The sequence below is a fragment of the Hippopotamus amphibius genome, chromosome 7 (genome assembly GCF_030028045.1).
Source record: "Hippopotamus amphibius kiboko isolate mHipAmp2 chromosome 7, mHipAmp2.hap2, whole genome shotgun sequence".
Taxonomy (NCBI): domain Eukaryota; kingdom Metazoa; phylum Chordata; class Mammalia; order Artiodactyla; family Hippopotamidae; genus Hippopotamus; species Hippopotamus amphibius.
Genome location: NC_080192.1, coordinates 72,968,031 through 72,987,563, shown reverse-complemented (window position 1 = coordinate 72,987,563; position 19,533 = coordinate 72,968,031). Strand labels below are relative to the sequence as shown.

At 38.6% G+C, this 19,533-nt stretch overlaps 1 protein-coding gene across 8 annotated transcripts in view; it reads right to left on the bottom strand.

Annotated features, from left to right (window-relative positions):
* Positions 1-17,669, bottom strand: part of ANAPC1 (anaphase promoting complex subunit 1) — a 99,103-nt gene extending 81,434 nt beyond the window's left edge. For all 8 annotated transcript variants that reach the window (XM_057741023.1, XM_057741024.1, XM_057741025.1 and 5 more), the window contains exons 1-13: positions 17,426-17,669; positions 15,213-15,449; positions 14,054-14,215; positions 12,108-12,159; positions 11,789-11,889; positions 11,116-11,198; positions 9,964-10,037; positions 7,726-7,871; positions 7,293-7,513; positions 6,378-6,587; positions 3,793-3,888; positions 1,949-2,039; positions 1,779-1,844 (exon numbers count right to left, since the gene is read on the bottom strand). In XM_057741023.1, the coding sequence (XP_057597006.1) occupies positions 1,779-1,844; positions 1,949-2,039; positions 3,793-3,888; positions 6,378-6,587; positions 7,293-7,513; positions 7,726-7,871; positions 9,964-10,037; positions 11,116-11,198; positions 11,789-11,889; positions 12,108-12,159; positions 14,054-14,215; positions 15,213-15,425 (1,515 nt within the window). In that variant the 5' untranslated portion in view covers positions 15,426-15,449; positions 17,426-17,669. The remainder of the gene's footprint in view (positions 1-1,778; positions 1,845-1,948; positions 2,040-3,792; positions 3,889-6,377; positions 6,588-7,292; positions 7,514-7,725; positions 7,872-9,963; positions 10,038-11,115; positions 11,199-11,788; positions 11,890-12,107; positions 12,160-14,053; positions 14,216-15,212; positions 15,450-17,425) is intronic.
* Between the last annotated feature and the right edge of the window lie 1,864 nt (positions 17,670-19,533).

The window sequence follows — 19,533 nt, the reverse complement described above, 5'->3', positions numbered from 1 at the left end:
TGTAACCAGGCGGCATCGCCTCCCCTCATCAGGCACTGCAGCTGCAAAGGCTGTGGACAAAGCCCTACTTCCATGGCCACAAGGAAGCCCCTCTCCACATTCCCATGGTGTGCAGCAACTGTCAAGGGGGAGAAGCCTGGCTTTCATCTTGACTCTATAATAATAAGGCAGCCTCCCTCTCCCTTCCCCTCTTCCAGAGACTGTGGGTGAAGCACTCTATTCCATCCCCATCCTGCAATAACAAGGCAGTAAGCCCTCTCTGTCCCAACAGGGAGTGAGGGGAGGAACAGAGAGAAAGGAAATAGAGAAAAGAACTTTCTAAATATGTATATGAAATCCTGGGTAAGCCTCTGAGTGACCCATGTGTGACACTGACCAACAATGACATAGTAAAAGATCTGAGAACTAAACACTGGTCTACAATACCATTCAGTTCTCAAACTGGCCTCTAGGTAGCGTGGAAGATTGTGGAAGAGAGACCACAATCTCATTTTGGGAGCAGAGAGGAAAAAAAGACCCAATCAAGAAAAGAATAGCTTAACAAGCCTTAAAACTTTTAGAAAATAACCACCCTATTCCAGACAAACACCATGAGAAAATACTGCACCCCAACCTCAGCCACATCAGCAAAGGCCAGGAACCTGGACTTCCATTCTCACCTGGCTGTAGTGAGGCACCAATTTGGGGAAAAAACAAAAACAAAAAACAAACAGTACTTTGGATTAGCAAGAATGTCAAGAAGCTTTAAGAGCTCTCATACACGGTTGGAAGCAAGGAGTACAACCTTGCAATCCTGATACAACCTACACGTTGGAAAACAATGTGGCACCATATTCTAAAGGCTAGGAGATAACATATTCTTTAAAAACTTTTTAAGCATCGTTCATTAGAGGAAAGAGCAAAACAACCCTAGTGGCTGGTAGAGTCCTGGTATGATCACACAATGGAAAACCAGATAACAGTGAGTAAGTCAGCAACAGCTACACATCAACACAAATCTAAAAATAATATAATATTGAACAAAATAATGAAGTCAGAGAAGAATATACAGTACGTTTCCTTTATGTGAAAATTCAAAAATAAGGAAAACTAAACAATTTGCGCATCAGTGACATATACATAATTGCAAAAACTAGTAATAAAAACAAAAGACTGATTTATTCCAAGTAAGGATACTGTCTACCTCTGGGGGATGAGGACACAATGAGGAAAGAACACCCAGGAGACTATAAAGATACGGCAACAACCTATTTCTTCACCTGGGCAGTGGTTACATGAATGTTCGCTTCATCATTCCTCAAACTGTGTGTATTTAAATTTGATAATTTAAATTTGCAAAATTTACATTATTCCATATGTAAAGTTCACAACTGTTTAAAAAGATACAGACAACACACGTATTATACATTTAGCACAATGAAATTTTACTAACACTTTGAGACTTAAAAAAGCTACCCATACATCAATTTCAAAGCTACATTCTTTATAACACTTCAATTAACTTTTTTTTCTTTTTTTAAAAAATTATCTATAATCTTTAAAGGTTCCCCAACTGCCCTGTTTTCGCAGTGCCAATCCATCTAATGATAGTGAGTCCTAGACCTCCCAGTAAGGCCCAACCTAAATTGAAGACTTCACTATCAACTCTTGTAAGAATCTTCTGCCAAATTCTACAGACAGGAGGTAACAAACTTTAAATATCAAACTAAAGTAACATTAAAAAATAATAATTAAGGAAGTAGTCCTACTAAAAGCATGAAATGCTATTTATTACTTACACGAACCACTCCTGTGTACAGCACCAGGTTTCCACTGCCCTCCAGGACCAGCATAGTGTCTATCTTCTAAAAAAAAAAGGGGGGGGGGGGGGCAAAAATTTTTTTTTGCAATCTGTACAATTACAAAGCACGATGATTTTCAACTTCTCAAGAAATGTGCCTGCATTTACCTCCACTGGGGCTGCATCCTTTGCCTGTATGTTGGTGACGGAGCCAAAGATGAGCTGGGTTTTATCATTACTCTCTTGAAACTTTACACATCTAAATATTCAAATTAAAAAAAAAGAAAAACAGTATTGATACATGAAACAACCTATTCTGATCTCAATACATGCAACAACCTGTTCTGATCTCAAAGGTATTATGCTGACTGTAAAAAGCCAATTTCGAAAGGTTACTTACCATATGATTCCATTTATAAAACATTTTCAAATGACAAAATTATAGAGACAAAGAACAGATTAGTGGTTGCCAGGGTTAGGGTCGGTGATAGGTGGGTGTGGTATATGTGACTCTAAAGGGGGTAGCATGAGAGAGATCTGTGAGATCAGGGGTAGAAGTTCTGAATCTTGATTGTGGTGTTTGCACAAATCTACACATGAGAAAATTTCATGGCATCATATACACATAAATGAGTATGTGTAAAACTGATGAAGTCTGAATAAGGCCTGTGGATTGTACTAATGTCAATTTCCTTGTTTTGACAATGCACTATAGCTATGTTACCTCTGAGGGAAAAGTGCAGGCTACACAGGACCTCTACTACTTTACAACTTCCTGTGATCTATAATAACTTCAAAATTAAAAGGTCAATAAAATGGCAAATATATAAATACACATTTTGCCTAAAAAGATAAATGTATGGCTAATAAGCACATGAGAAGATGCTCAACATCATAAGTCACTGGAGAAATGCAAATTAAAACCACTGCACACCCACCAGGATGGCTATAATCAAAGAAAACGACAATATCAAATGTCAAGCATGAAGAAATTGCAAAATTCAAATATTACTGGTGAGAATGTAAAATAGTGCAGTTTATTTGGAAAACAAATTTAGCAATTTCTTTAAAAGTTGACAATTTATCATTTGATCCACTTCTAGAACTACCTATCTATCTACATGAAATCACGTATGTCCACATAAAGACTTGGTTCCAGTGTTCATAGTGCCATAATTCACAATGGTCAAAAAAGTGGATACAAACCGAATGTCTGTCAACTAATGAAGAGATAAACAAAATGTGGTATATTTATATAATACTATTATTTAGATAATACTATTATATTTATATAATACTACACAGCAAGGGATTTCCCTTGTGGCACAGTGGTTAAGAATCCGCCTACCAATGCTGGAGATACAGGTTCAATTCCTGATCCAGGAAGATCCCACATCCCATGGAGCAACTAAGCCCATGCGCCACAACTACTGAGGCGGTGCTCCACAACAAGAGAAGACACTGCACTAAGAAGTCCACGCACCACAACAAAGAGTAGCCCCCAATCACCAAAACTAGAGAAAGTCTGCGTGCAGCAATGAAAACCCAACGCAGCCAACAAAAAAATTAATAAAAAAAAAATACTACACAGCAAGAGAAATAAAATATTTATATATGTTACAACACGGTAGGTCCTAAAAAACATGCTAAGTGAAAGAAGGCAGACACAAAAAACTATGTATTATATGATTCTGTTTATATAAAATATCCAGAGAAGTCAAATCTGCAGGGGCCGAAAGCCTATATACTGACTGCCTGAGGCTGGGAATGGGAACAGAGAATGACTGCAAGTCAAGCAAAAGAGAGCTTTTTAAAGTGATAGAAATGTTCTAAAACTGGCTTGTGGTGATGTATAACTGTAAATTTACTAAAAATCATTTAATTATACACTTAAAACATGTTAATTGTATGGTATGTAAATTATTTCAATAAGGATACTTAAGAAAAAGGAAAAGAAAAAATAGCCCTAAGTTTGTTTATATCGAATCAATGAGACACATAAACACACTTACCGTAACTGGAGCTGGGACTCTACTAAAAAGCACAAGAACTTCTGCCCACATAGGTCAGATGTAATAAAGACTTTTGAGGCCTGTGAATTTTTCTCCCTATAATAGATATATTAATAAAGAAATTGTTGGCACTCGCTTAAAAATCTACCACAGTAATTATTAAAAGTCTTTGAAAATATTCTGCAAGAAATACTACTTGGGCCAACCAATAACCTTGAAGACACAAAAGCACTTCTAAGAATTGAACTTCATGATCTCTAAGATTCCTTTCAGCTCTTTGATTGTTAGTCTACTACACAGCTTTTGGGGGGGGGGAATTACAATAAATGTAATCATCACCAACAGACTTTTTAATTCCACATTATACAAGCTGCCTACTGCTAAAATAATGCAAACCTGAATTCCTACCTCTTACAGGACTTAAGGAGTCAGACTTTTCATAACATGACCTCTCTAATCTATCCTCACTCTCTCTCAGATTTGGCTCCACTTCATCCCTCCTTTTATAAACCATACTCAAAAATTCTCTATTCTCAAAAATTCCTTTGCAGACTGCTGCAGAGGACTATAACTCCACAAAATAAGGATCTATAATAAATCCAACTTAGCAAGAAGGTATTTAATGATTTTTAAATACAGGAAATTTTTATTTTATATGTAAGGAACAAAAATAGAACCTACTTCAACACTGTACTCACATCTTTATGCTCCTCCAACTACCTACCTATCCCTGACCTGCTAGCCTAAGAACATGCATTCGCCCTCTATTTCCTGAAGCCCCACCACTGCCCTATCTGATAATCATCAGCTTCTTTCTCCTCAAGGCTAATCTCTCCTCTTGTGCTCTTTTCTGGTTCCTTGTTCCATCAATCATTTCCTCTCCCTCGTATTTTCAATGCTTTCCCTGCTCTGGGTATATGGTCTTTGTAGCCTACTCCCTCATAGTAAAATTAATCTTTAAATACAAAGATGGACTAAATATTAGATTATATAAAAGACTTACTGTTAATTTGGCTGGGTGTAAAAATGGTAGCATTGTTAGGTAAGAAAACGTCCTTACTTTTTAGAGAAACACAGTGAGGTATTTAGGGGCAAAAATGAAGACTAATTTTCTCTAACATACTTCAGGAAAAACAAAACGCTCCCTTGACCCTGAGATTCCCTCTAGCTAGTTTTGTATGCACACTCCCATTCAAAGGCAAACTCCTTGGACAGTCTGCATACCTATGTTCACCTCCTCGGTCCTCACTTACTTTTTCCACCTCATTCCACTCCACTCTACCCCCCTACCCCCAGGTGCTCTGGCCAAGGTCACCAGTGAACTCACTGCCATCAGGTACCGCCTCTCTGAGCTCACCTCTTAGTGCCACACTTCACCAGCACCTGGCAACACTGGCACCTTCTTGAATGTCACTTTTCTTGTTTTCCATGAAATGTCCTACTGCTTCCCCCACCTGACCTCTCTTGCTCTGTCTCTCTGCAGCAGCTCTACCTCTTTTCACCCCCTAAGTCTTAAGCTTCCAAGATTTTAGTCCCTAGCTCTCTTATAATTCTACACAGCCTGTTTTTAACTATTTGGAAGTCACAGACTCTGAGAATATAACGAATGTTAAACCCTCTCCCAAAGAAAAGGCCTCTACACCACACATACCCATGATTACTATCTTTGATTCCAGAGGGTTACCAGAACCCCTACAACCGCAGGCTCATCCACAGGCCCTCCGGGAACCTGACCTCTACACACTCCATAAATTCCAATCCACCTGTCTTGACTCAGTCACCACTGATAAGTGACTGCTCTTTCCCCTGAGTTTCTGACCCCCATGTAAAGCACCTTCTTACAGCTCTCATCAAATAGAACAGCCTGAAGGGCCATCTCGCTCCACCTCCTCTTTCTCAGCCCTTTCCCTTTCTCCTGCACAAACAAATTGAGAGTATTTTCAATTCCCTGAACACAGCGCACATTCACACTTCTGAACTTGTCTTGTGATCCCCTCTAACCACTGTGTATTGCCCCACTTACCCAGCCAGCAAATACCCAGTCATCTTTCCAAAGCCCTACCAGTAATCAGCAGTGCCACCATCCTTCAGCTGTCTCTTTTTGAGAAAAGGCACAGCAACTTATTTGCTAATAAACCACAGCCACTAGCACACACACACAGCATTGACTGAATGAATGATTAAAGAAAACATAAAAGGAGGAAGGTCTGAGTTGTGTTTCCCAGAAGAACAGCCAACACTCAACTAACATAAAAACAAAATCTAAGAAAAATGCTATAAAATCCCAAGTTTCCTAACCTACAGAAATTAGCTGTCTTTCCCTAAAACATTAAACACCTCAAATCTGAGAGATTACTACTACTAAGTTAAGGAAGAAATAGCAAATGACAAAAGAATATTTATATGATCATCTTAATATCACTAATATCCTCTACTGAAACTGAGGTAGGCTTTAATACATACCTCTGTATTTTATAGGTATTAACAACTGCTTATACTCAAAGGAAGCTTTACACAAAATACCAAGTATTTTCTAACACTTTTAGCATCATTTTTCTTTGAATATAAAAATATATACTCCAAACCTTATATTAGTGATCGTTTCTGTCCATAAATGGTCAATACAAAGTTCAGGAACAATTGGCTCTGTTTCTGGTGCAAGAAAGGAGCCATTAGAATTACTATTTGGAGAATGAGAAATACTGTGTCTCTTTGGAGATTGATTATGGCTTGAAAGGTTGAACCTCTGCACTCCTGAAAAAGAGTGCACTCCTAAGGCAGGAGAATGAGCACGACTGCAAAATAAACAGAAAAGAGTGCACCACGATTAATAATGCAGGCTGATATAACACACTTTCCAATGTTGCTTTCCAAATTTTATCTACAGAGAGTATTCATGGCATAAACCCAGTCAGAAATACAATTTTTTAAAAAAGGAGTAGCTACTTAAATGGTTTGTCAACATGCTTTATCATATTCTAAAGATTTAGAATTCCTGTTAGAATTCCTTTTTTTTTAAACTGAAAATCAGTTCATTTTCTGCCTCAGAAAATGAATTGTTTATATTATTCAAAAAAGTCTAAACTATGTTCCTGTACATTCAGACATACACACAGCAACAAAACTATATTCCTATAGCACCAGATAGATATTAACAAAAACAAAAGTTAATGCAAATTAAGGCAAAAGAAAATTGTACCAAAATATTTCTGCAATTAATATTTATCAAACTGCTGCCACTTAGTCATAAAAATGAGGCACTTTTACAACAAGCACTGGCAGCTTCTAAATATGACTCAGTGGAAAAGTAACACAGTATGCCTGGAAGTCCTAGTAAAAACAGCACAACTGGAATAATGCTGTTTTCTCTAAAAGATACTCAGGAGCTGTCAACAGAAATTTTACATCCTTCAAATCACAAAGAAAGTTTAAAAAGAAAGTATCTTTCTCTTGGGATGTCTTGTGTAAAACAAGGAAACACTTTCACACTTAGTTCCCACCTGAGAGCTGCCATGTTGGAAATGGAAGGTGAGCGGGAGTGTAGGCTGGGCGAGGAGGTTGAGCGACTCTGGCTGTGGATGGAGGAGTAGTTCTGGAAGGGGGAAGCCACGGGGGAGTCTCCCTTGGAGAGGCTTCTGAGGTGTGCTGTGAGTGAGCTGCTCGTGGCCACATTCTGTGGGGTGCCCCCCTGTTCAGAGAACTTTAAAACAACATTCTCTTCCTTAGGTCAAAATGAAGAGGGGGGAGGTAGGGAGGGAGACAATAATTAGATTAAAAGGGCAATTTCCTTGCGAGAATGCAGGGTAGTTAAAGACATACTTCTTTTTCCCTAAGACACTCAACCTATTTCACAAGTGAATCTTCTAAAAACATGCAAAGTTTTTAGTATTAACTATCCTTTTCTATTAAGAAGTAACTTGTCTTTACCCTTACCTCTGTTTTGACTCTCCGGAGAGCCCACACAGAATGCAAGCCTTGAACACTGTCATAGGTCATTACAATGGAGGGATCAGTGTCGAGAAAAACAATTTTCATTGTATGATCTACAACATATTGTACCCGTGATGAACCAAAAAGACCTTAAAGATAAAACAGAAATCATCAGGTATAAAACAATGGAGTTTACAAGACTGTTGTTTATGAAGTGACTTCTTGCAATTCCTAAAGATAAAGAGAAATTAAGGCAATGAAGGCACAAAAATCTATTAATATATTACATAATTAACCCTCAATTTTTAATAAATTTACTTTGGGCATCAATTTTTTAAAGTATTTTAAAGATGAGAGTATTATGAGTTTTCCTTTTACATTCTGATATTTTATTTATTTATTTATTTATTTATTTATTTATTTGGTTGCGTTAGGTCTTCATTGCCGCATGTGGGCTTTCTCTAGTTGTGGCAAGCGGGGGCTACTCTCCGTTGCGGTGCACAGGCTTCTCACTGCAGTGGCTTCTCTTGTTGCGGACCCCGGGCTCTAGGCTAGCAGGCTTCAACAGCGGCAGCACACAGGCTCAGTAGTTGTGGCACATGCGCTTAGTTGCTTTGCGACATGTGGTATCTTCATGGACCAGGGCTCAAACCTGTGTCCCCTGCATTGGCAGGCAGGTTCTTAGCCACTGCGCCACCAGGGAAGTCCCAGTGTTATGAGTTTTGATTTCACACACATGCAATTAAATGTTGAAGATTTATGCTGACTAAACCATTAAATTCATCAGCCACAGGTGGAAGGTCCATGAGAGGCATCTGAGGTGTGCTGTGAGTGAGCTGCTGGTGACCACAGCTCCTTTAATAACTGACTTATTCATAATCTGCAATCAACTATTCTGCCAAGTTTGACTTCCTTACTGGTTCTTTTCTTCTGTATGAAATCTGTCCTCCATGGTAACTATTCAAACAGTGCCAAACAGTACACTACTGTTTCTGCTTTACTCGGTAGACATGCAAAATAAGTTTTTTCCTAGTGAGTTCAACTTTTACATCCATAGTGCCATAAATTGGTTTCTATACCCTTATTTGTTTCCTACATGCTTCCCTCTCAGTTAAAATATGAGAAAATTTTAAAAAGCAAATTATTTTATAAAAGTAAGAAATACTTTATGAAAAAAGAGATAAAAGTCACTCATAATTCCACTCAAAATAACTACTACTAATGTATTTGGGAGCATTCCTCCCAGTTTTTTTCCTATACAAATATACATTTTTATGTTTTCATAAAATCAGAATGATGCTGCATTTAGTTTTGCACCTTACTTATTAATATTATGAGTAAGCAATTCCTAAGGTCATTAAATATTATTGAAAAACAGTAATGGTTGCATACCATTCAATCACAGGCTCTGACACGTTTATTTAGGTTGTTTGTAGTTGTTAGCAGCATAATATAGAATTATCAATAAACTTTTTTTTTTAAAGGCCAAAGAATAAATAACTTAAGCTTTGCAGACCACTTACTGGCTCTGCTGCATAATTTTTTTTGTTCTTTTCTACAACCTTTTAAAAAGGTAAAAAACATTCTTAGCTCATAAGTCTTACAAAAACAAGCTGGATTTAGCCAAGCCCTGATACAGAAGATAAAAACCTTAGTGGTATTTTTAGAATATATACTTGGGATAAAGTCCTTAAAGTAAAATTGGTCAAAAAATATAAATATTTTTTTTTAGCCTTCAAGTCCTCATTATTCATAATAACCTATGTTTGGTCACATTTAAAATTTTAAAACAAGCATCTAGAAATACCTCTGGGAACTATTAAAAGCCCAAGTTCTAGCAAATTATGTTATTATGAGCAGGGAAAATGAAATATTAAAATTTACACAATAAAGGTCTAAGGTCCTACATTTCTTTTTTTCCAAAAAAAAAAAAAAAGATTTTACTTATTAATTACTGAGAAACAGAGTCCAGAGTCACCTACAGGTAAGTTAGAAAATACATCAGTATTCCTGGTTGCTGTATAGGCTCTATTTTTACTAAAAGAATAGCTATAAAATAGTGAATACCAGGGTATTCAATGAATTAATTAATATGAATTATTTTCATAATAAAAGTTATTTTTAAATGCTTAAATTATATTTTTATACAACAAATCTAATTTTCATAAGCTCCTTTATTTCCTCCCCACCCCCAAACTCAAAAAGAAACCTAAGTAAAAGAACTTATAAAAATACACTTACTTCCAGATTTACAAACAAGTGGTGTAATTTCATCTAGTGGATGCAGCATGCTGAACATAGTGGGTAAAGGTTCTCTAGTAAAGAACAAATAAACAATCAATCTCCAACACAAGATGACTCCATTTGTACACAAATTTTGTACTTTTCTTGCAAAGAAATGTCTTCTGCAGATTACACTAGCAACTAGAAACCTACCATTTTAAAAAGCCTAAAAACTTTTGACATACTGTTTTTCACAGTATCTTCTAGTTTATTCCTAGAAATCTCTCCTCTTATGCAGGGCAAGTCTGCACACACATACAGAGGGAACTCAGTGTAGCCCAGGGAGTATCTATGGACAGCAGTCAACACCTTACAGAACAACAGAGTGATGGGCATAAGGCAGTCATTTTTTTTAAAAAAAGCTCTCTTAGTGGCAGCGTGTCTCCGACAGCTAAGAAGGAAATTTAGTCTCCAGACCTATTTACAAGGGAGTGTATTTTAAAAACAAAAAGAAGAAGAAACACTTCAAATAAATAAAATGGCTGCATTTTTTTAAAGGAGTGTTTGAAAAAAGAGGAAAAAGAGACCTTCTATCTAAACACAGAAAGAGATTAAAGTCTATAAGCAATTTTCTTAAAACTCAATGTCTACTACCTGCACCACACTATGACAGGTACTGTATGTTCCTGCCCTTCAAAAGGCTCACAGCTGATTGGGGAGACAAGGTAAACACACTACCATTTACTACAGGCCTAAGATGTATAAAGCCATATGTCAAAGATTATATACATTAGCTGGTTAAATCATTGCATAAATCCTAAGAAATAAATGATAGTATCCTTCCTGTAACAGATAAGGAAACTAAAACCAAAGCCAATGATCTGCCCAAAGTAACAGGATGGAAAAAATGACACAGCTAAGAACTGAGCTTTGTTATCTTTAAGCCAGGTGTTTGCTCAACTTTACTACTTGGGGAAAAAAGCCGTAGATAATTAAGTGTCAAGTGAGAAGTGGAACTTGTAAGTGTACAATGCTGAGATGAAAGAAAAAGGCATCTATCTATCTGTGCTGACAGCACGGAAATTATCATCATCCCAAACTGTTGGGTAAACAATTTTACCTTAGAACCAACCAAAAAAAGCCCAAGGAATCATATTCTGACCTGCATACCTGGGTGGGCCTGGAGGAACCTCATGTGAAGAGCTGCTTCGTTCGAACAACAAGCCATACTTGGTGGGCCAAACACTGGTAACCTATTGGGTAAGAGGGTGAGAAAAAACAGAAGTAAAAGAAACTATTCTTTATAGCATGTTTTTAGGAAACATTATAGAACATCAGATTTTCCTCCAATTTAATACGAGTTTTGCAAAGTAACAATCAATAACTAATTTTTTTAAGTAATTCTAATAAGCAAATCTAAGACAAAATCAAATCTAAAGAAGAGACGTTCCATCTGAAATTCCTACCAGTAGCTAATATCAGTACCAAAATGACAATGTGATTAAAGTGTAACAACAGCATTAGGGCATGAAAAAGATGATGAGAGACAGGAAAAAGACTAATATTGTTCAAGTGTTTGAATATAACCAAAATGATTTCTTATATGTCACAAACCAAAAAATACCTCTCAGAAAAGACTACATAATTCACTTCACTGCATAATTTATTTTTAAGACAAAGGATAGAAATGGTAGGCCACTACAGCTGCTAAAATTTACTTATCTTATTTCAGTAAAAATAACATTTTTGATTACAAGACATGAGAGTATCAATACTTCTGAAACCAATTAATTCAAAAATATTCTCCAATAGAATACAAAAACACTGAAGCACTCAAGTTTACCTGAAAAGGTAAAGAAGCTATGTAATCCTTTCCTTCTATGCTATGCATGTTAATACATGAGCTTTGCAATATGCATATGCATTTTTCTACTTCATCACTACCTGCAAAGAGAGAGTACAAGATATATGCATTTTTTTCAAAAAAAAATTCCAATAATCATAAATTGCAATTCCCAACAACACAAATTCTTTAATGCACAATATAAAAATGCTTAAGCTAAACCACTATTATTAGTGGCTTACTCATTTTGAATGAAAAAAAAATGAGATAAACATTTGGAATCATCACAAGATCAATAAAATTTCAAAAAGAAACTTACTGTAATCCCTTTCAGACTTATCCTGTGATATAATGAAGTCACACCACAATGCCTAAAAATCAAAAGAAAATGCTTACCTAAGAAAATTATATCTAAATAATAACCTATTAACTAATGGTATCTAAATGACAGTGTCATCTACATAACTATCCCTCCTCATCAGCTCAACACATATACCATACAAACAAAGAAGAATCAAATTAGACTAATTAATGATAACTGTTTTAAGGAAAGATAGACTATGTTTGCAAATAAGTTTTATGAAAAGAAAGGAGAAGACAAAAATCAAGAAAACTACAAGACAGAAGCTTTGCAGCTAAAGTGAATTCAAATAGTGGTTCAACCTGTAGTAAACCCTATATTCTATACAAAGCTGAAGATTATCAGAAGAGCTGAAAATTGCCAAGCTATTTTATAATCTCCAGACTTACCTAATCTTATCATTGACTCTCACTCGCCTAGAAAAAATATTTAGAAAAACACTTCCTTTTCTTAAGGGCCCATCTTAAAAATATATACACAAACTAGGAAAAGCCATTAAACTTTAACTGGCATGCTTGACAATCACTTATTGAAATTATTTAATGGCATTTTTATGTCTTTTTTAATTGTGTTAAAATATACATAACATAAAATTTACCATTTTAACCATTTTTCAGTAGCATTAAATACATTCATAATGTTACATGGCGGGGGGGGGGGGCCCCGGCAGGGAATTATCATCAAAAAGATCAATAGCTTCAACACTCCTGGATGGAAATGCTTACGCACAGACTCTCAAGTTTGGGAATAATTCAGTTTACCCCTCCTAGGAAATTGTTAGAAGAGTACAACACTCATCAGGAAATAGTTAATGGAAAAACAAAGCAGTGTGTCAAGGTATGATTTTCGTGTTTACAAATGAGGAACTTCACATGAGTAAAAAGCCTCTAAAACCTCCTGTCGATAGCCTAACAATTAATGCAATCAACATAAATGTTTTCATTTCTCCCACAACTTGATAATTCTAAAAACTTTCAGTAAAAAAAGATGAAATAGTACAGTGAACATCTGTCTCACCTAAATCTGGCAGTCAGTTATTAACCTTCTGCCGTACCTGCTTGAGTGCATTTTAGCACATATGGAATTGGGCAGGGGGAGGGGGGCTGACTATTTGAAATTTGCACACATCGTGGCACTTACCCCTGAACACTTCATCATGCATACCCTAAAACTAAAGATGTACTCCTATATAACCACAAAACCGTCATCCCACCTGAGGAAAAGAAATGTAATTTTCTTCTAGCACCTAATATCTAGTCCATCTAGCAAGTAATCCACAGGGTGATATCCTTTTGCCCGAGAGTGTTAATATCCATTAACAATCCTTTTCTGAATCAATTATTACACTGGAGGTTACAAAATGGTGATTTTTTAACTCTACCCTTCTTTCTGTATTTATTAGCTGGCATTCTTCTATAAATAAGGAGATGAACTTCATTAACTGGAGATGAACTGCATCTCTTCCTAAAAAGGCAGGGCAAATGCTTACTTCCTTCCCTTAAACTAAAATCAATTTTCAGAATAGAGTTAGGTGTAATAGTCAACTGCAATGACAGCCAGTTAGTTTTTTTCTTTCTTTCTGATTATCACTAGGAACGAGATTTTTACTTACTGAATACTCTGCAATCAATTATCATCACGTGTTAGAGTATTCTTTGTACCCTCAATATCTCAGAAACTTTTACTGATAATAACAAATCGAATTAAGAACAGTATTTAAAGACTATCATTAAATTGACAAAGGATAGTGTAAAAAAAGTGATGACAGAAAACAAATGAAATCTTTAAAATGTACACCCAGCTGCTGGGATCATTATGCTACTTTTATTATTTCTGTTAAATTTTAGGACAAAAACTTTAAGTGTTAAATAGTCAATCAAATGCTAAAATTCAAATCAACTCACCTGTTGAACAGGACTGTCAACTGTAAACGCTTTATAAACAGCCAATGCCTGGCTTTTACTTCCTTTGCTCCAGATAACCATGTTCCCAGCCACATAGAGTTCCTCATCGTAATCCACCTCTTCTCCAATTTCACTTACGCCTTTCCTTAACTGCCAGCTCTCCTTAAAAATTAACACATAGAAGACATGTTCAAGCACTTTCTTCCAAAGTATGGAGCAGGATTTATTAATTAAATCAAATAATCATCCAGATACAAGTCTCCTACTCTCTCTTTGCCTTGGAAGTAAGACTCAACCCAAGCCCAACTCTTAGAAGTTTAGTGCCACTGATGAACAAAGTGGAGTGTGTGCATATGTGTATTATATACCTTACGGGAGGTTTTATATTATACTACTATATTATTTGCCCAAAATATAAGCGAACAAAAATTACACCGTATCTATAGATCCAAAAATAAAACAACATGCTAGGAAAACTAAAAAGGTATATTAAGTGCACAGAGAAGTGATGCAGAGGAGGTAGTGAGGTGCACGGGTGAACTACGGGGGGGAGTTTATTCACAGGGCAGATTTCCCTGCTTTACAACTACATATACATTCACCTTCCTTCCCTTGTCCAGCTCATCAAAATAAATGGGAGGGAGAAAGGTTCCGGTTTCCAACTACACAGACTTCCTCTCCCTGAGATTTTGGTATCCCAAATGGAATGAAAGTGGAATGAGGTGGGAAAGACCGATTTTCTGACACTAACATCTCACTTTCCCATTTAAGAACTACTACTCCATCTGCTTATATGGATTTTTTTTTGTCCTCTAGAAACATGTAAGGTTTTTTTTGCAGCAGGGAGCATTTCTAACTCTACCATCTAATCATCAAACAACATGAAATCTGGTCCCCACATACTAAAGGAAGAGAAAGAGGTTTAAAATGGACCATAATCATAGTACTTATTATAAAACCATGACTTATATGTCTAAATAAATGGTTATGACACCATAATACAATGAAGTCATTATTTTAGTCCTGACTGAGATTACCAAATCTTAGCCACTACCCTAGAAGCAGCCTTATACTCATTTCTCAGTTGCAGGCAGCCTTAAATTCCCAGTAGATCACAATGTTCTATGTTTCAAAAATATAATGGGAAACTTAGTGGAACCTTCTGTTTCTCGTGGATCGTAACCTCCTGAAGGGATCCCACCAAGCCAGCAGCACCATCAGAAGACCATAACTCGGAGGCTGGCTGCAGCTGGCGAAGCTGAAGGTTCAAAGCATTAGGGTGGTGCTTGCAGTGGTCTCGACCAAAAGGAACAAATTCCTGCAAATCCCCGGCTGCAATCATTGTTGCCCTTTCTTCATAGAAGTTCGACATGGGTTCCAAATATCAACATTATTTCTGTACAAATTCAAACACATTCTGGTCAGTTTCCAGAGTCAAAACCATAAACCAAATACCATAAAAGTTTACAGAAGGGTCATTAATCCTTAGATAAGTGTCAAATAATCCTATTATACTGTAGGTATACAAGTAATTATAATCTCAAAAATCTATCTAGATCTCTCCGGTGATTACAGTTATTGCCACATTTTAGCTGGAGATCAACAGACAGTTACCACTGAAGGGAACCACTGGGTTGAGACAAGCACGTATGTCCCACAACACCTATCCTATGTTTCCTACTACTGTACACTAGTTTTTCCACAGTTCACATATGAAGTATTTAGATAAGTTGTACTTTATAGTCCATGACTGCCCAGCTTCTCAACATTTAAGGTCATTTCTGTTCAGCTGCTGGAACCTCATTTGAAAAGCATACCTCAATGACCACTGGCATATTGGAATGAAACAAACAAAAAAACACATATTACTTCTAATTCATCCTTTCAGCTGACCAATCCACAAAAGACCTAATAAACTGTCAAACGTCACCCCAACCGACCTAAACATATAACTACAATCAATTCCAGTTTGGGGTCCAAACACAGGAAACCAAGGCATGAAAAACTCTGGCCATGGGACAGCCACACTAGTAGCAAATATATGAGTCCTGGCACTTAATTAACAGGAACTATTCCAGTACAGTTTACCTCTATAAAGATGTGGCTGAGCTGTGGGTGGAAACATGCCCCTTTACTTCCAAAACATTTCTACATAACAGTAATTGACAGCTGGTAAAATTCACTGTATAATGTGGTATATAAGGTGGATACCAGTTCTCTCTCCAAGACAACACCTACATTACAAGTAGATTTTGTGGCATCACATTTAAGCTGCAATCCACAAACACAGATATCAAAACCAACATTTGACCACAGCACCATAGACAACATTTAGTGTTTCAAACAGCACTCACAATTAAAAGTTTAAATTTGACTTATATTTCTCATCTGAGGTCTTTTTGGCATCAATAGGTTTTTTTCCTGCACTATCTCAAAGCCCCCATAGTTCCTATGCAACTCCTCCACGCTCTAAGTTATTTTGCTATGAATTAAATGCTATTCCTGACATAAGTGTATGTCACAATCAAAACACTTTAATTTTCCTCCTGCTAAATTCAGAATTAAGAAGACTTGAACTTGGGATATAACTAAAACAGTACCTTATAAAACTTACAAGAAAACAATAAAATTCAGCTGGTCTTCCTATATCCTAGTCAACAGGATAACCAACATTAAAGAACTCGCGAGTTCATCCGACTTCAGTTGTGCAATTTTGAAATGTTATTCTATTAAAACTTTGAGAGAAAATTACAATAGTATTAATTATAGTTACTTCCACAGTACAATATCTTTCTGTGCTAATTGAGGCAACACATTTAATACTTTTGCAATACTCCAAATTCTTCTGTATTTTTACTTGTTGGGGGCAACATAAAGAGCTACAGATGAAAGTAGTATATTAAACTGATATGCTATAAATCAAGATATCAGCACTGCTTACTAGGAACAAAAACTACCCCGCCAGAGGCAACCACACAGCTGCTTCAAGAGTAAATCCAAATGCACACAGAAGACACCCTGAGTTGAGACTCCACAAAAAGGCAGTTTCTCCGGCCTCTTTAGGGTTAGGTGAAACCAACAGAGCCTGGGCCTCAGAACATCGTGTCCGAGGGGTAAGGGACCGATCTAGAAGCTGAGGCCCACATGGGACACCGCGTTTGGCTCAGGAAGGAAGCCGGCGCGGAGTGGAGCAGGGAGGTGCACCCCGGAAAGCCCAGCCCGCAAGCGGGGGCCCCCTTGGCTCCGGCGCGCGCTCAGGGCCCGCGGCAGGTTCCCAGCCCTTCGGGTCACCGCGCGGGTAGGCCTCGGGGCGCGTGAGAGGGCTACGGGGCACGCGATAAGCCACCAGACGCCGCGGGCCCGGACCCGCACCTGTGTGACTCGGGACGCGTCAGGCGCGGCGAGCCCCGGCTGCTCCCCGGAGGCGCTGGGGCCGAGGGGGCCCGAGGGTGGCGGCAGGGACGGTCACGGTGACTCCTCGGCCGCTGCAGCTTCTCATTCCCTCTCCCTCCCCTATTCCGGAGGAAGACTGAGCAGCGGCTGCAGACAGGACTGCTAACGACAGGCAGGCGTGCAGCACAACCACTCAGGAGAGGTGTTCAAATGGACGCGTCCATCTTGAGTTTCCCGTCCTGCTTCGCGCCGGGGCGGGGCTTCGCCGGGAGCGCGCGGCGTTCCCGCGGTCCTAGCGCCTGCGCAGTTGCGAGAAGGATGTGAGGGGGTAGTATTTGCTGGGTAGTTGCACCTTCTTTAGCGCACCGCAGAGGCCGGAAGCAGGGCTGCATCTGCTAGAGTCTGTACTGAGATAGGACCTTCCTGGAATCCAGTTCTGCAGGTCACGTCAGTATGAGCCTGAACTGCCTCCTATGAATTAGAAGATTTTCTGGCCAATTTCGCTCTCACCTCCTGACCACCAAATGGGAGGTATATGCCTCCAGACTTGGGGGAGGGTGGTGAGTCTACCGATTTTCTCTCTTTACCAGTACATCTTAACCCTTTGGGGGTCCAGACCCTTTGAAAAGTTGCTGAAAGGTATGGAGGTCCTCATAAAAACGTTGTGTGTAATAGCTGAGCTTTACAGAGACTTCCCCAAGCGATTCATAGACCCAGGTTAAGAACCCCAGCTCTACTCCTCCCTCCCTGTCTGTGGATTCAACTGTACAATACACTTGTGGAAACTGGACAACTTTCTTGAGCTCTAACCTCCCTTTGTGTGGTGTCACTACGTTAAAAGGATTGATAGGCCTCCTAATGCCTGAGAAATAAAGTTCAAATTCTTTATCATAAATACAAAGTTGCTTGAAAATTTGTGTTCACTAAAATTGTGTAAAGTCTCCAAACACACCTTCCACTTAGTGGCCTTAGTATCTTGTTTTATTCTCATCTCTTTATTTGAAGTGTCAATCTTCAGGGTTTAGCTCAAATGTCTCTTTTCAGAAGGCTTTACTCCAACAGGAAGGAGCCTGCTGAGGACTGAAAGTTTGTGTCCCCTCCCACCCCCCATTCCTATGTTGAAACCTAATGCCCTATGTGATGATATTAGGAGGTGGGACTTTTAGGAGATGCTTAGGTCATGAGGGTGGAGCCCTCGTGAAAGGGATTAGTGCCCTTATGAAAGAGACCCCCCCCATAGAGCTCCCTGGCCCCTTCCACCAAAAAGCCAGCAAAAAGCTGGCTTTCAATGAACCAGGAAGCAAAACCTCACCAAAATAGTGAATCTGCTAGCTCCGTGGTCTTGGACTTTCCAGCCTCCAGAACTGTAACAAATAAATGTTTGTTGTTCACAAGTTTATGGTATAGCCGCCCAAAGAGACTAAGATAGAATTTAGTCTGTCTTAGACTTTGAGACCAAAATATCCCCAGATATCCCTGCCCTGAGGGTACACATGAGGTGAAGTTAGCAATCACATCCCTCATGCTCTGCCTTTACCTTTTACCTGTTTCCTTCTGCAGAGTCCCCCCTCAGCCACTCCCCCTCTAAGTCCCCTTCCTCCACAACCTGGTCTTTTAAAACTACATCAGGATGTATCCCAGTTGCCTCTCAGACTCTCTGAGTGCCACCATCTCCCTCTCACCCCACCTCAGCCACTACCGTGGCCTGACCATATGTGAGCCCTATGGTTCCACTAGCCTTGTCAGCCCCACTACCAGTCACTCACCACAGAGGACGAGGCCCTCTCCCCTGGCTTCACTGTGCCATCAGGCCAATGTCCCACTCCCTGGGGCACTGGCTTCTCCTGCTGCTGCCAAACTTGGAGGAAATGCCTCCCCATGGAGTGTGCGAACTGATATAAATCCAAGTGTAGGGAACAAATTTAGATCAAGTTAAATTTTAATCAATAGGAGCAAGGCAGGAAGGAGCCAGAGAAATAAATTCCCTTTTCTTTTCCCTCTGGGGGAAACACCCTGGTTTCTCTGCACAGCCTGCCAGGAGACATCCTGTGTGGCAGTGGGCACACCTTCCAAGCAGTCAGCTGAGT